The sequence below is a fragment of the Struthio camelus genome, chromosome 2, assembly GCF_040807025.1.
Source record: "Struthio camelus isolate bStrCam1 chromosome 2, bStrCam1.hap1, whole genome shotgun sequence".
Taxonomy (NCBI): Eukaryota; Metazoa; Chordata; class Aves; order Struthioniformes; family Struthionidae; genus Struthio; species Struthio camelus.
In genome coordinates, this window is record NC_090943.1 from 23556438 (window position 1) to 23573811 (window position 17374).

General features: G+C 37.6%; 1 protein-coding gene across 1 annotated transcript in view; it reads right to left on the bottom strand.

Annotated features, from left to right (window-relative positions):
• The window catches only part of LOC104143278 (macrophage mannose receptor 1), a 34020-nt gene that overhangs the window by 10740 nt on the left and 5906 nt on the right, over positions 1–17374 (bottom strand). The window contains exons 5-21 of the mRNA XM_009673686.2: positions 15985–16149; positions 15077–15190; positions 13501–13647; positions 12427–12609; positions 11771–11928; positions 11277–11387; positions 10095–10210; positions 9515–9663; positions 6262–6461; positions 5822–5949; positions 4965–5052; positions 4710–4845; positions 3490–3528; positions 3224–3387; positions 1973–2040; positions 1409–1509; positions 575–717 (exon numbers count right to left, since the gene is read on the bottom strand). Coding sequence (XP_009671981.2) covers positions 575–717; positions 1409–1509; positions 1973–2040; positions 3224–3387; positions 3490–3528; positions 4710–4845; positions 4965–5052; positions 5822–5949; positions 6262–6461; positions 9515–9663; positions 10095–10210; positions 11277–11387; positions 11771–11928; positions 12427–12609; positions 13501–13647; positions 15077–15190; positions 15985–16149 — 2210 coding nt within the window. The remainder of the gene's footprint in view (positions 1–574; positions 718–1408; positions 1510–1972; positions 2041–3223; positions 3388–3489; positions 3529–4709; positions 4846–4964; positions 5053–5821; positions 5950–6261; positions 6462–9514; positions 9664–10094; positions 10211–11276; positions 11388–11770; positions 11929–12426; positions 12610–13500; positions 13648–15076; positions 15191–15984; positions 16150–17374) is intronic.

Here is a 17374-nt window from a genome sequence, read left to right on the forward strand (position 1 = left end):
ATGCTTCCAGTGCACCTTCTGCTCTGTGGCATACCAGTAGCAGAGAATAAGACTTGTGGAGCTTGTTGGAAATAACTCTGACAACTGTAACAATTACAAAAAGGTGAACTGGCATAAATTCCACCGTTGTATCAGTGGGTGCTTCCATAACAATTTTTTATATATTATAAAAGAGAACTCTGACTTAATATGCACATCAGAGTTTGCCTCTTTGGAGATGAGGGAAGCATTAAATTGAAACTTTTTTAGAAAGATCAGGCATTATTCTTGGTTTGTTCCAGCTCAAATGACTGACTGTACACTTACATACACTCTAAGAGTGTATGTAAGAGCTTTTTAAGTAGATATATGCTATGTAACAATTTTGTCAATGTGTCTCAGATGGCTACTTTTCAGGAAAACAAAAATCTGTAACTACAAAATCATCATTTTGCAACAGTTAGGTAACTGGTCCAATTTTTAGTGCAACTTCGGATAATCACTGTCAAAAGGTAACTAAGAGATAAAAGACCTCTTTATTGCTTTACATACCTTCCCAAAGACTCATATTGTGCTTAAATGCATGTTATCATACCTGATTTTTGAATAAAAGCCAATCTTTAGGACATCCTCCTGGAGGTGGAGGTACCATTGGAGCAAGTGTTGCATTTATAAAACTCCTGCGCCTCTCACAGATAAAGCCATTTGAAAAACCACAGTGGATATCATTCCACAAGCCTGAAATCAATTTAAATGTAGATAAGAAGACACTGAATAAGACTGAAGTTTGTGAGAAAATGAACTGACTTCTATGCCTGTAGCTTCTCAAGCACTCTGTCTGGGAATGTTAGCATGAGTGATGGCATGCTTCAGCTCAACTGTCCATCCCATCTTCACTGCTTATAGACAAACCTTGAACCTGCAGCAACTGTGCAAGTAGTGGCTATATTAGGCAGAAGCCATATGATATGCCTGATACGGCAGTTCCCTAACCTCCATGCAAAACCCACAAACATCTTTCTTACACTCAAGAGTGCAAGTGTAAAGTAACAATTTATCAGCGGAAACACAATTAAATGTGAAACTAGGTCCTTAGGTATACTTTCTATTCCTTGGCTAGCTATCCTCTCATCTATTTTTGAAAGACCAATTTGCCATTGATTTGAAGGAAACTTACTGTTTGTACAGCTGAAAAGTTATTGCTCCAGTCTTCTGCTGTATTACCCATGAAAGTTATAATTTCTTATATTCTACTTCCATGACCAATATTGCCCGTGAACTAACCTCAGATATAATGACTAAACTTTATTATGGGACTTTTTCACAAAATCCCTGGGAAAGAATGGATTAAGGTAGGCAAGTCACGTTAACAAATGGAGGAAGAAAGATACCCCTAAAAATACTCTTTTAAAAATGTTTTGTAACTCACCATCTTTTTTATTTAAGACCACGCAGTTTTCTTCAGCAGCTGCAAAGTTGGGCTCATCTGGTGCCCAAGCTGCATAGTGAACTGGGCTTCCATCTGCCCAACTGAAAAAACAAAGGCAACACAGTAGCTGTTGGTCAGATAACGTTCATGAAACAGTTGAGAAAAATCTATTTTAACCTAACAATCATTTGCTAATAATCTTACCATCCCAAAATAAAATATTTACAGCTGAGTGTGTCTGACTGTAAATTGGATTTCTGCTGGGATTAAAATGTCTTAGATAATAAAATCCCAGCATGTCAAGTCAAAGAACAAAAATATTGTTATTTTTAAGAGTTGTTATCTATGTATTCATAGCATGTATATGATCTATTTTAAAAGCCTTTGAAATATAGTGATTTTACAATGCAGATAAACCAAGGGAGAGCACACATTTCAACATGCAATATAACTCTCTGAAACTGCTTTTAACTCCCTTGCAGTGGTCCCTCCAGAAATAACTCTAGCTGTACAAAACTTCTGCACTGAATGCTAGGAATTTTGATGTAACTTTTGTTTACCAACCTAAACTGTTGATCAACATCCTGAAGTAATCCGATGAGGTATGATTCCAGTTTGCCACTTTTTAAGATCTACACACAAAAATACACTTTCAGTTAGTGCTTGCTTTTACATTACAGTTATCTGATATGAAAAAAATGTATTTTTGTGCGATTAAATCAAATAGACAAATACATATTGTATAAATGTTCATGTGTAGCCACCAGAGAGGACTGCCAATGAAATAAGTACTGTATATTGCATACTTTTGCTTCATTATCTTTACTGCTGCTTCCCTAGTTTGACTGCATTAACAGTGTGATGAAAGTTTTTAGAGTTGGATCCTGTTCTCACTTTTAAAAGACACAAGGAAGACTTGAGGAAGAATTTAGTATAAATATGTTGGTACTTAGGAGTAAATACATCTAAATTTTCTTCTTCAGCAGCTGTGCAGTTCCAGTGTCCCAAGCTGTCTGTCCTCTGCTCCTTTCATATCCTTTCCCATACATAATGAACACAATCATCTAATAGTGTGATGAGGAATGGAGGGTCTGTGGCTACTTCAGTCTTAGTGAACTGAACCGGGTTAGGGCAGAGGCGGGAGCACTGAGCAGCAAACAGCCCTGCTCATAAATTGTCCGCACGCTGCCTGCGGTGGCTTTGGCGTGTCCCAGCAATCACCACCACGCGTAGGCAGTGCCCGGGGTGTACATTAGCAGGTTTGATACGTGTTACAGCACAGCGAATTCACCAAGGTCCCGATTCTTTAATCCCTGACCTGTCCTGGGCTTGTGCTAAACCTGCCTTTGCAAAGCTGTATTGTTCGGCAGCGTGATACAGTATGTGACCCTCAGAGCTATACTGGCAGTAGCCTCAAATCTGCGCATATCACTGCACTTCAGACCAGTCAGATAAGCTAGGGGTAACCATCCTGGAAAAAAGGATAATTTTCTCAGTGTACATTTAATCTACCTGTTTGTTGCTCCTTACATAACTTTCGTCTTGGGGAAAGCTCTCTTTAGATTAGAATATAAAAAATATACCCACTCTAGTAAAGGATACATTCTTTTGTATTTATTTTCCTAAACAGAAGGCCTATTCTGAAGTATAAACATTTTTTCGCTGAACGTTTAAATCTACTGCCGATAAAATGTAGTAACAATATTATGCGACAAGCTTGTTCTCCTGCAGTTCACCAGCATATGCAGCAGAGCATACACACAGCAGAGTATGCACACCATATATAGTGAAACACATAGTTAAATTTCCTCTTACGTATTTCCACAAAAATTTTCTTTCATTATTATTTCCAATAGTAACAAGGTCTCCATAATTGTTTTTGCAGAACTTTCTGGCTTTTTCCATAGAGGTACTTTCTGTGCTGAAAAAATATTGTTTGTTCCCGTTTATAACCCAGCCATCTTCAGTGACTTCATACACTGCAACATAGAAAAGGAATTATTCTGCACAGTTCTTATGTGGTGCTGGTCGTGTTACATGATATTACTCTTTAGATAAGAGGATATAAACAAAAAACTTACTGGCAGAAGGGCTTGCAGGTTCTGATTTCAAGGGTGCTCCTGTAATGAAATGGACAAAAAATGAAGATGTAAAATGCTTCCTGAACGTTCACCCAGTGTAAGTGCTCAGTTAGTGAAAATGAATTTGGTATCAAACCATTTTCCATGTTTTACACATTCAGCGAAGAATGTATTTATTCAATACTGTTGGTGCAGAGAAGGAGTGTATGTTCAGGGAATAACAGATGTATTACAGCTCTACATCTCTGCATCAGTAGATTTTTTGGTGAGTGCATCTTGTACATCCTGAAAGTTGCCTAAGTTTGGCGAATGCAGTTAGTTTGAATGAGTATTTGTTTCTGAGAGAAAATAGAAGATTGAAAATATGTTACTTGAATGTTAGCATACTTGCTCTGCACGGTAATAAGGTTCTTTATAGATGTGATCTTGTAGCTGAGCAAGAAATTCAAATGAAAAAAATCAAAAATAAATCTACTTCAAAGTATTTTGAATTTTATTGGTATACATTTGTTGGCAAAATAAATTTTTTCTAAGAAACTACTTAGTGAAAAACCACATTTGACTGAAAACCTGCTGTCTACTGAGACATAATTTAAATGAAAAATTCAGACATCATCTTACACAGAGAATGATTCTAAGATGCTGGTAGTCTTGTTTGAATTAAACTAGGTAACTAATTTGTCTTTGTTTTTAGCTTCCTTGCTCCATCTGAGTGGAGGATAGAAGTTTCATTTCACACAGGATATTGAGATTTCAAGGAATCTTTTTTGTAAATTGAAACCCTTGCTTTCTCCCTCAGCCCTCCATTTCAGAAATTCCCTAGAAGTAGTAGTTCCAAGAAAAATGCAGTTTCATGTCAGCAAAAGCTGCTGTTTTGACAAAATCTTCTTTTGGGCAGAGCAATCTGGGATTTTACCAGATGAGCCCTTGAGGTGGCTTTCTCCTTATTTGCTATGATTCCATAATTATATAAGCATGTATATTTTCAGTATAACATCAAATAATAGAAAATTTTAAATATGCATAAACCAAAATTTTTTAATTAACAGTTGAAGCGCTGTATTCTGAAAGTATTGCTATGTTTTGACTCATTTTTCCTTATGCAAAATTCCTGTGAAATCAATCAAATTTTCTTGGTTGGGGAACTTCCTAATTTGGTAGAGCATGACTCAAATTTCTCAGACTACATTTACTGCGAGCTCGGAAAAAAAGTAGCCTACCTTTCTTTATTTCACAAATCCAGTCATGACTGTATTCACAGTGCATGTTAATCCATGCCATGGATGACTCTTCATTGATTGTTCCACAATACTCAAATCCAATATTGTCAAAATAACTTGTTTCCCTGTAATTCACCTACAGTAGAAACTAGCGTTGATTTTTGTTCTTAACTTACAAGGAAAGGAGTTTCCAGTCATGGAAACAGCTCCAACAATGGAAAAGTCAGGAAAAAATTGGGAGGGTCTAACACTCACCGGTGATCCATCACTCCAGGAAAGCCCACCGTCAGGATCCAAACAGTGTAAACCTATCCAGAAAGGCCGAAATGATGGGGATTTGTTTCTAGAATGTGAAAAAACGTATCATGGAAGAAGAGGATGTGTACAGTTAGCCGCATCACATTTGACAAGTTCTATAGGAAAATAAACCTTACATTTACTAGAGGTCCAAAGGAATATTCAAACTTCTGAACAAATAATATAAATGTATTGTATACAGCTGCAAGGACTGGTAGATAAATACCTGCTCTGTAATGATGAAGTAAGTATAAATGTATCTGAAGATTCAAAGACTCAACTGCTGAATTCCCAAAAGGTAATTGCGGTAGAAATTTTAAAAAGGACAAAATACTGTTGGCCAGCTAACTCTCACTAGTAAATAAGCTAAGTGATCACACCTTAAAACTTTCCACTTTGCAAATTGTTGTATTGAAAACACAGCATATTGTTTTTCTTCACCGATGCTGTGATTATTATGTTCTTTGAAAAGAAAATGTTCAAGTGTACTAGAAGCGACAGTTTTGTTTCAAAATGGCTCAGTGAATGAACTTAGAAATGGGTCTAAAGCAGGAGAATTCACCCAATTTCTTTCTTTTTTTTTTTAGTTTTAAAGGTTTGTGGATAAAGACCAATTTTAGGAATTCCAAATAAGTGTTTGGAAATTGGTACCCACATGAAGTTATTTTTCCAATTCTTTTATTTACGACAATGACTATAAACAGAAATAGATTTAAAATAAATTAATTATCTCAGGAAAGAATCAAGAATATTTTTTAGTATTCCTATATAATGTATCGTTACACTAAAGCATCAATTATTTGATGTTTACTTACATTATTAAATTTTCTATCAGTCTTTGCTCTTCTTCATTTTTAATGGCAGCCAGATCTCCTCCTATTTCTCTGCAAAAATCTCGGGCTTCAAACCATGTTTTCTTTTGGTTTCCTTCTCTCACAAAAATCTATAGATAAATTTTATAGTAGATCACTGTTTACATTGTAAATATTAAAAATAAAACTGACTGCCTTCTATAAGCAATATAGGAAAATAGTAAATTATAAATAAGCATATATAATGTGGATTAAAGAATATGATACTTAGTTAATCTTACATATCACTGATACAGTAATAATTGAAGTGATTTCCATTAATAGTCTGTATAAAAGCTTACTACATTTGTACTATAATGTGCCATTCTCTGAAATTTAGACTTTCTATCCATTTAATATTCCTCTGTCTCATGAGCAGGCTTGTTGAAAAAATTAATACTTACTTTGAAGCATGAATTAGTGCTATTGTCTGTATTCCAACCCAAAGGACATTTGGAATCCGAAATTGTTTCAGGAGCAAGAGGAAGACTCATTTTTTCAGCTAGTTTTTTGCAGAGAAATTTTGCCTTCACTTTGCAGTTCTGAACATCCCATAGTCCAGCTGTGCTTCCAGTCCTCAGGACGACGCAACCTCTTCTCTTCCCTTTGTGAGATATAAAACAAAATTAAAATGTGTTTGTAAGTGGTTCCCCTGCTGTCTTTACAGCTCGTGTGATTCTTTTCTAAAAGACTGTTGGAAATAGAAAATGTAATGTCTGCTCAAGGAAAGAGCTTCTTAAAGAGAGGAAATAGGTGAGCAGAGTCCTTCATTATCTTCACTCCCCCCTTGTAAAGGTTTAAACCTCCAGTGCATAAGCAATGTGCTGCCTCCCTCTTTCCTATGCCACGCTCTGCAAGGGTTTTGCGGCACATCGCCTAGAAGTGATCTGAATTTTTGAGCTTCTGAAACCCCCTCACCATGACTTGGTTCATTCCCTGCTGTCAAAACCTAAGTTACAGTATTACTTATAGAGACTCTTAATTTCTAAGGTGGAGCCTTCTCAGTTCGCTTCAGCCACCTCATCGTTAAGCTTATGATGAACCTAACTGTTGAATTCCCTCCCCGTATAGTCCCCAAATGTGCATGTTCAGAGAATTGATCACATATCTTTTTTTCTGATCACACAATAGGTGGATCTGACTGCTACCACAGAGTAGACACTTTTAGACGGTTTAAGTTTAATACAATGAATCCCAACCTAAGAGTTTAAGGATATGCATAAACTCAGATGAAGCACAACACATCAATTTCTGAGCAAGAATCAAAGGAGTTGTACCAAAAGTAGTGTAGCTGTGCCAGCACCATGCTGAAATTAAAAAATCAGCCTGAGCGTAGCATCACATATACACTGCACTCTACTTTCAAAACCTAAGCATTTTAGCTCGGCATGATGCTGCATTATGCTTCCAATGGCTCGCTGGGAGCCAATTCGGGTACTTCCAGCATGTCATCTACATGTCCTCAGTTATCCAGCAACAAATACAGGTTGGAATAATGTGGATGAATAAGTATCGTCTTGGAAGAAATCAGGTGAGGTTACACTGGAATAGCAGAAACGTGTTTACAATCTGAGGCTGAAAAGCTTGTAGAGTCAAAAAACACTTTTCAGGTGGTTTTCCACGTGTTTTCTTTCAATTCTGTCCTTTTCACTATGTCCCCTCTGTTTGATTTTGCTCTTATTAGTAGTTTGAAAGCAGGAGTCAGAAAAGAAGTATGTTCGTGGCACCATATATCAAAGATACTCCGAGTTAACATTTCAAAGGCAGAATGTCCATGTGTGTCATTATGGATGTGTTTCAGTACTGGTAGTGGGGAAACAGCTTGGAATTACAGCACAGAAAATTCCTTAATACCATAAATCGTTTCAAAAGAGCAAAAACCCTACTAGGACCTTACATGGTGGCTCAATTATAGAACTGCAGCGAACAGTTCAAAACAGTGTTTTTCTTTGCAGCAGTGAAAAATTGATATAAAATTCTACCCCATCAGAACCAGAATATTTAATGTTCACTTGCCAGTGGAGTGAATGGTTATACAGGGGAAAATACTGATGACAGTGTGTTCTGGTGGCCTGTAATTCTTGCTCTTCAATAGCGGCAGAGTGTTTAAGACAGAATGTTCTGTGGTTTTGGTTTCTGTTTGGGTGGTTTAGCGATAGGTTCACCCTGTGTGCCAGGCTGTGCTTTGTAAAGAGGCTGCAGCTGGGCGAAGGGGAGAAAGCTGCTCAGTTGGCACATCCTGGCTGCTGTATGGAGGGTTGGTAGGACTCTCTGTAGGGAAAGAAAACTGTTTCTTCACAGACAGAAGCTGAGCACTTGCAGCTGGGAGGAGAAGTTTTGGAAGAGTGTAGAAAGGAGCAGGCAGAACTGACGGAGCGTCAGCAAGCGCTCAAGTCCGCCAGACGGACAAGGGAATCCGTATATTAGACAGGTCTCAGCCATTGCGGAACAAAACAAACATTAATAAAGGGGCTATGGAAGCTGTTGCAAGCTAGAAGGTCCTTACGGTGCTGGATTCAGGGCCGGTCTGCCAGAAGCAATCTGCCTGCCAGCATGCGCTGAACAAGGGGAAATCTGTCTGCCAACCCTTTGTTTCTGTCCTGTCTCATTCTGAATTTTCTGTTTTAAAAACTGGTTCTTCTAGTGTACATTAAGTAAAACTAGCTGCAGTCTTAAAAAAAAAAAAAAAAAAAAAGTGAAGCAACCAACCCAGCGGTGCTTGGTATGCTTACTTAAAGGTGCTGGTGGACCACCTCAAACTCTAGCTGACTTGGGGTCCTGTCATAGCAGACTAAACTGGTGTGCCCAAAAAATGGCTTAGGGCAGTCCAGAAGCAAGCCCAGAACTACGCATGACACTAGATGAGGCACAATTTTGATAAGTCAACAACAATTTACAACTCTTCTGTGTTGATTCAATTACTGAAATGTTTTGATTCACTGGACCAGCTCAGAAGGTTGCCTGGAAAAACAGGCAGAAAGGCCTGTAACAGCTTCCTCTGATCAAAACCTTTAGGCATAACTACTAGGAGTTAAAATTTTGCCGACCTACAAGATTGCCTTTGACCAGGGACGGTTAAATGCAGCATCATGGAGAAAGAAAGGAAACATGGCAGGTTTTATAGAAAGGACTTGTTCTAAAGGAAATAGCTGCTGACAAGTAGAACAGAGTAAAATGTGGCACCTCAGTGAACGTATCTAAAGCAGGTCTATCTTTGCTGCCAATAAGGAGTAAAAAAACAATGGGAAAGACCAACTTATATGCAGATTTTTTTGTCTCTTTACATTTTTTTCTCTGTGAAATTAAATGGTACTTTAAGAAGGCAGCTGTCATAACCATGCATCACTGATCCTAGGTGCTGAAATAACTGTGGCTGAATGCAGTTGCACTGGGCGAGGGAGTCAGCAAAACTGCAAAAATTCACTTAGTAATAAGTAAAATCGTGCAGGCTGGCATCCTGGGGGCAGGGAGAGGCGCTCGTAGAACGATCACTGAGAATGCAAAGGTACGTCTGACTCTGTAACCATCACACCGTTCACTAAGTAGCATTTGGAAACTGGTAACTGCTGTATGTCACTCTTCCTGAGCATAGGACTTTAAGATGCAGCTTCTAAAATACAGATTCAGATGACAGAGACTGCACATGACAAAGACTACCAGGCATTGCAGAGTTCCAGTTTGTGTACAGAACAGCTTCACCATCAGCCCACGTGAACACCCCTTGCTCTTTCATATCTGAGAGACCAATCCAAAAATATTTCTCAGGACTCAGACCAACAAGACTAGTCAGGTACGCTTGCTCATATCTGAAATGAAAAGGAGAGTCAGATGGAGATTAAGCCTAGTTTTTCCTTAGTTTGCCATTTCTCAGCATCCTAAGCTATACAAGCATAGCATGAATGGAGTCTCCTTTATGTTTCCTTTTACATGGAAACACCTCACTAAAATAGCTAATCAGATGGCCTAATTTCAATAGCAGTTGAAGTTCTGCTGTGCTGAAAAACAGCTTCTTATAGAATAGAGGCAGCTATGGCCTTTTCTTTTGGAGTAGAGTAGGGGAAAACAGGAAGATATAAGATACAGTGAGTTAGAAAAGACATACTATATTTTCTGAATGTTTTTTCCTGAAGAAAGACATTTCGTATTCCTGATTTAATACTATTTTCTAAAAAGTTCTCAACTGCTTTTTAAAATTCCAAGCATAGTCTATCAAAAGCTCTTTTACAGCTCTTCGTACCTGTCTCCTACGCTTGTTAAATAAGCATTGCTCCTTTCACAGGCTTTCTTTGCCTCCAGAAATGTTACAGAGGTATGCCCAACTAGATAGCAGTAAAAACCATGTCTTTCCCAGCCCTGTAAAGAAGAACATGTGGTGCACACTTGCATTTATAACAGCATGTGTTATAGTACTTGAATTTCAGTGTATACTTTTGAATCATCATATTGTTTATACAACATAATGCAGTAATGCATTAATTTGAAATCCAGTGGACCAGTGGTAATTGAGCTTAGTAAGCATCCAGAAAGAGAGAGATTTAATGCATATAAATCCATCTCTTTTGACAACTAACAACTGATAAGTTTTAACTGATTAAAAAATGTGAGGCACATAGAATGGAGAAACAAATAAATAAAATACTTCCTTGCTCAGAACTGACTAGAGTAGTCTGTGTTATAGTGAGATACTGACTCAAATTTCCTAATGTGACTGTTTACCATGCAAACTCTTGAAAAGCAACACCCTTAAAATTGCAATTGAATTCCAGGTCACTTTCCCCTTTTATACCAGCCTAAGATATGCTTGATGCACCCAGGAAAGGTAGAAAATCATCTATGTGGTTTGGTTCTGCCTTGTTCCAGCTAGGGCAATGTGCCTCTGCTCTGTTTCCTGTATACGGTCATGGGAAATGTTATTAAATATTGAACAACAGTAAATAGAAAAGTAAAAGGAGGGAAAAAAGGAAGCTAAAAAACAGTAGAAATACAAACCACTTGTTGTGAGAATAATTTCATTCATTAAAACAATTTGATTGATTTGGTTTTGGCTTCATTTTTATTACTGAGATTTGGCATCGTCTTGCATCATGTCACGTAGTCTAGAATCCAGCCCACTCTCTTCTGTATCTTAGATAATGATATAAGTAGTAGAACAATATAACAAGCAAAAAAACCTCACAAGGCTTCAGCCTCATCTGAAGACAGTTCTGAGAGATAATGGGGCTGACTCAACTAAAAAATTTTCAAAATACCTTTATTTTAAATGAGGAAACATAATGTATCTCCTGAAAATTATCAGCATGAATTTGATTTGCAATCACAGTTGTAAGGAAAAAGTAAAAGGACAGTTTCAATGTCAAGTGGAGATTGTGAGGACAATGCATTTTTGTTACCTAAATACTTAGTTACCCTTTATCCTTACCTTCTGGCAGGCAGGATCAGTCTTCACTGTCCCAGAAACTCCTTGCAGTGCCTGTCTTCTGCAGATGTAACCTAACTTTCTATCACAGGCACTGTCTGCCCAGTACCCATCCTAGATGCAGTTTGGGAAGAGGGGAAAAACAGTCAGATGCGATCTGTCTCATTTGCAAACATTATTGATTCCTTTTTTACAATAGTGCTTCAAAGAGAAAATAAAGATGCTTATTTTTGGAATGAATTCCAAGAATTTGTGCATAAAGGCCAGGTTATGTTAGGCTGGACTAATTGTCAGAGGCAGACTGTTAAGGATTGCCTAATACATAGTGTACATTCACAATCAGGTATGAATTTATCCAGTTATCTCTGTAACAACCATCTCCCTGAGTGAATAGACACTGCTCCCCGATTTGTTTCTAATCTGCAGTCCTGAATTAACTAAAAATGGGGAAAAAAATCAAATGTTATAATAATGTATGACTATGGTGTGATTTTTACCTTTCCTGCCATAATAGCACAATCTTCTTGCCCATTGGTTGCATGGCTTGGTTCTCCACGCAACCATCTGGTATATGTGACAGGAGTCCCATCGCTCCATTCAAAATACATTTGAGTGTTGAGGTCATTCAGACCAATCCACAGCTCATCAGTAGCTTCTAGGAAGAGAAATTCACCTGTTTAGTGCCTCAGTTGTAACAGAGCAAGACTTAACAGAGATCAGCTGAAACAGCTATGTTACAATACAAATTCGTCTAGGTTAAATGACAGTGGAGTCTATTTTAAGATCTAGTTCATATTCTTTTCAAGAAGTTAAAACGGAGATACCAGCAGGAAATGAAATTGTTCAGCTTTATCAGTTAAAGTCCATTATGTGGACTTTATTATCTACAGCTACAAAGTGTCTGAGGAGGATAAACACCAGCCTACATACTGCTGTAACTGGGGCTGGGGCTTCCTTTAAGTGATTTCTTGCAATGAGAAACAGCAATGAAGAGAGAGTACTAATGATTCCTCCTGCTTTTTTATCTATTTTTCTGTGGGCTTCCCTGTCAAAAGTCATATCAAATAACCAACGAGCTTTTTAAAAATCCTGTAAGTTTTCTAATGGTATAATTTTCCATTTACACCAAACATTGCTCCATAGAAGTACTTACTGTACCCAAGCTGAGACAGTATAAAGCCATGCTCTTCAGTGTTGTGAATACTGGCCAGGCTGCCATTGCTCTCTTTGCAGGAAATCAAAGCTTCTTTCCATGCTCTGGGTTCTCTGTGAACCACGTAACAGTGATCTGCATAGGGCAACCATCCTTCTGGGCATGCAACAGGCTGTGCGCCCCCTCAAGATAAATAAATGCTTCAAGCTTTAAAATAATTTAAAGTGAAGTCTAAAATAACTGCAATTACATTTGAAATTAAGCAATTTGTTAATTGGAATGAAAATAGAGCAATTTTAAATAGACAGCTCTTCTATTCATTCTACATATGTATAAGAACATTGTAGTCTACTTGCTTTTATGGAATATAATATTGTGTTTAAAAAAGGGGAAAATAATGCAGCCAGTAGTAACTGGGCTTCACTCGTGTGAAACATTCACTTTTGGCAGAGGAATATTTTAAACTTCCATGTATAATGTTTTCAGACAACATACCACATCCAGTATGTTTTGTATATTTCATAGATGTCTTACTACTGCAGCGCAAGTAATCCTCTGGGGACATAGCTTTCCATGATAAATCTCATCAAATAAATCACCAGAGGCAAAGAGCTTGTTTCTGTATTTGAAAAGTGGCCTGAGGGAAATTCTTTTTGCAACCTTGAGGTTATCTGCAACTCCCTGAAAAGGTGGTTTAAGCCTGTACGTGCAATCTTTCTGCTTTTTCATTAGCATACACTACAGGAAGGGTGAAGCATCTCTAACTTTATTTTCTTTTATTCTGGGAAGTGCAGTTCAAGACACTTTTGGAATAGTCTGTGGCTTAGATCATTGCCTCTGTTTTCCTGAAAAATGTCATGAAATAAAAATTACTGATCTTGTCTCTGGGTTCCAGGAACATTTCTGGTGTTTAAACATACTTATTAACGAAGTAACAGCACATTCTGTTCTGCGCCACTCAGTAAAGTAGAAAAAAGAGTGAAAATGCCTTTTTTAATTTTGGTAATAACTGTGACAGTTCATGTCAGCGACACAAATTCTAACTTCATTATAAGACTTGTTTGTTTGACCTACCTGAGGGAGGAAAGAAAGGATCCCGTGTGGAGTTTACCTTTTTACAGATATAGCCAATTTTTTGTTCGCACTGCTGGTTTTCCCATTGAGCACCTCTTCTGGGATTTAGTACTGCACAAAGTTTTTCAGGCTCAGGAGAAGGGCTTCCTTCATAGAATGAAAACAAAATCGTTTTTATGTAACACAGGTTTTATATCAGCAGTTAAAAGAACAATTTATTTCCGGCCCTTTCATGCTTCAATTATGAACTCATCACTTCATTGTCAGTGCTATTTTTCTATTGGAGTTAAGGAAATGTTATTTAAAAATAGCCATCAAAACAATAATATTTCTTTAGATGCTTATTGCATAACTCACACTTTCTGCCATAATTAATTTCACGATTGCTATTTCAAAAATAAGACGAGTTTTGTGGAAATTGTCAGCTTGTACAGAAGAGAGATTAAGTTTAGAGCCACCCAAGGGAAAGGCTCAATTCTCTTGCCCTCAGCTGCTTGATCAGCATGTACATAGGGGCCAGCTATGTGTCCATTAAGGACGTATGCTGCTCACAACCAGTCATGGCACAACCGATGTTTTTGCCCAATCAATATATGCTGGACTTGAGTCCAGACATTGAAGGGGTGCCTGGTAGAGATACGGGACAGAGGGCTCTAAGGAATCAAAGGTAACAGCTTCACAGCTCATGAGAATCTTGTTTTATACATTACTTCCAGTTAGGACCCATTTGGGCTAATAGGACAACTTAATAATGAACTTCCAGCTCTCATTTGCGTTTATGAAATCAGAGGATAATGTATCTGGGCAGGAATGCAGTACCACAACATCTTTTCTTAATATGATTTGTATTCAGACAAGGAATTTTACAGCCATGTGAAGAGAGAAGAGAGTTCTTTCTTTAGAAGAAAAATCATCAGCTGCTAATCATAAAAAGAGGTTTCAAAAACTGCAAAACTTTGAATTCTAGCTCTGCATTTTAGAGCTAAACGAGGCTTAGTGAACAAGCATCATTTGTTAAAAATAGGAGACAAAAGGGAAATGTCACTAATCTTTGGGTACGTTGTCTAACAGTTAGGTAGGAAATGATGGGAATTCAGGCTGGTCAAAGCCTGTCGAGGTCAGCTTGCTCTTTATGGGAGCATACTAAAAGGCTTCTAGTTTCTAGAGCTCTGTTTATTAGATTGCAAAAATAATTAAATGGAATTCTTTAAATATAAGGCAAATCCGCTGGAAGATAGAAGGCAAATCACAACGTGCAAAAACAAATCACCACCTTTCTGCTGTGCAATTGCCGGGTAGCTCTTTCTCTTCTATGTCACATTCTGGTCCAGCAGCTTTCAGCGGCTTGCTGGAACGAAATAACTCTACTTGGGATCTTCAGAAACTACTTCAGATAGGATATAGGTTTATCTAACTCACTGAAGAAAAGCTTAGCTTTTTCACCTCATACCAGCAGTGTGTCTCATAGGAACCCCGTTTCCATATGTTTATGGCAAATACTGCAGTTCTGTAATTAACATTCAACATTCTGGCAGGAAAGAGTCATCTGTAAAACTGTTAAAAAAATGGTTACTACCTGGAGCCCAGCTTAAGTATCTGAAAGGAAAGCCACCGCTCCATTGCCAGCCGCTGTTGAGATTCAAACTGTTAAGCCCAATCCAGAGAGAGGATCTCTTGCTGTCAATCAAATCTAGGTAATCAAAAGAATTTAAACTTTATGATGTTTATGATAAAATGTTCTACATTTTCAAAGTTTGCAGAAGGTAAATGAATGTCTGCTTAGGGACTTCCAAATTTCAGCACAGAATCCATATTTACTAATAATAAACTCAGAGAGTTCATTCTGTAGTTGGAGGGTACAGAACGGCAAAAGATTAGTTTGCATATTAGTTTATCCCAGTGTAATGCTATTTTACAGTTGTATGTAAGTAATAGGCATTGAAAACTGAAACAATGAATTGCTTTTGTTAATATCTGTATTACAGGTTAGCTGTAAGTTTGATGCAATTAATACAGTGGCTTCATTCTACAGAGCCTTTCCATATGTACGCAAAGTCTTAAATCTTGTATAAAATTTGTATGATATCTGAAAAAAAATCTGTCTATTGCGTGAGTTCTGCATAACGGACACTGATTTCTTAATAGAAAAGTGAAGTACTGAACAGTAGGCAATTATAATGGCTTTTTTTTTTTTGGTAAGGTCCCTTTCTAAGACTGATGTGTTAATGTTTTTTGCACCTGATCCAACTTTTGCTTGATTAGCTGGAAATTCTTCACTGGCTTTCTGAAAATAATAATCACAATTTCAAATGATAATTCCACAACTCACTTACAAAAGCTTAATTTACAGTACTTGTGACATTTCTCTAGCAGTACAAATATTATTGTTACATAAGCTATTTACTGTCATATGATTAAAGCACTGAAATGTTTGTAAGCAGTCAAAAAAGTGCAGTCTTTACTGAGTCTCATTTGCTAGTTCACCTCTCAGATACATTTGTTCATGTATCTCTGTGACGCTTAATAATTCTGCATTCTGCTGCTGGCAGCTCTTCCTTGCTTGGTGCCATGTGAGAGCTGCCTGGAAGTTTGTCTGGTAGCAGGTTCCTGTCAAAGGATCTGTAGTCCAAAATCTGCCATTGCCACTGTCTGCGTGAGGGAAGGGAGATGCAATATTGCAGTCCGTTATAAACAACTTAGGCAAAATGTTATGATAGAGTTTAACTAAAAGCTTATTCGTGAAATCACGTTGTTCTGGAGCAAAAAAGCCCCAGCCCTACCCCAAATTTTCCCTTTGTGTGCTCTTTGTTAAGTCAAAGAGGGATTTCCACTGGCATTAACAAAGGTGGGCTTTCATCCTTTATTTTGTTTCCCCTATCAAATCTGATAATTTTCAGATGAAAAAAATAGCACAAAGAGATCAATAAACAAAATGGCACCTCAGTCATCATCTACTTTGAAATCCTGTTCATCAGCTCAAAGGCCTTATCTGAATGGGTTTTTAGTCACTGGCGCTTAGAAATTGTCTTCTGGGAATTCTCTGTTAGCAAAACCATTTCCTGGGCATGTGCTTATAAGCTGTGATTATGATTTCCCTTAACTTTGTCTTTCGTTAAGGGAAAGAAATAGGATTCCTTAAACCGTTCATTAAAAGAGGTATTTTCCAGGGTTTTTCTTTTGTTCCTTTGTTGCTGGCTCCCTTCAAATTTTTAACATTCTTTTTTATTTGTAGACCCAGTGAGCCTAGTGGTAGTGTCCCAGCAGTTATATAATGCCAGATATTTCTGATTTTCCTGTTTACATAACAAGGGATTTTATTAAAACTATTGTATGCATTATTGCACCAGGAAATGATTTTCAGCAGTGTCAGTTGAAAAGACACTGATGGCAAATTGGATAGTGAACTGTACTTGGTTTTCTAGAGTTGTGCTCTTCCGAAAACAACAAATGTGATTCTATGGCACATCACTGAAAAATTAGATCTGAGATAGCTTTTTCATTATCTTCAGTCACACCAGACTTTGGTGTCCTTCATTCTGCCCTCAGGTGCACATACATTTATCTGGTGGCTTTCAGTACAGCGTGAAGCAGGATGATGGAAAGCCATATGCTCTTTGGGAAACATTACAAGGGAAAGGCTAATTATACCGCTATTCCAGTAAGACCTTTGAGCCAATCTTCTCCTTCTTTTATCCCTTTCAGAAGACAAACTATATTCTCCCGCAGGGTATAGGCCAGTTTTGTGATCTAGAACAGGGATTTGCATAGGTAGAAAAGGATACACAACTCTTACCAGAAATAGCAATGAGGCAGGGAGATTAGAGTAGCATCTTGCTTTTCAGATGACTTTATGCTGACTGCAGTCACATTTAAA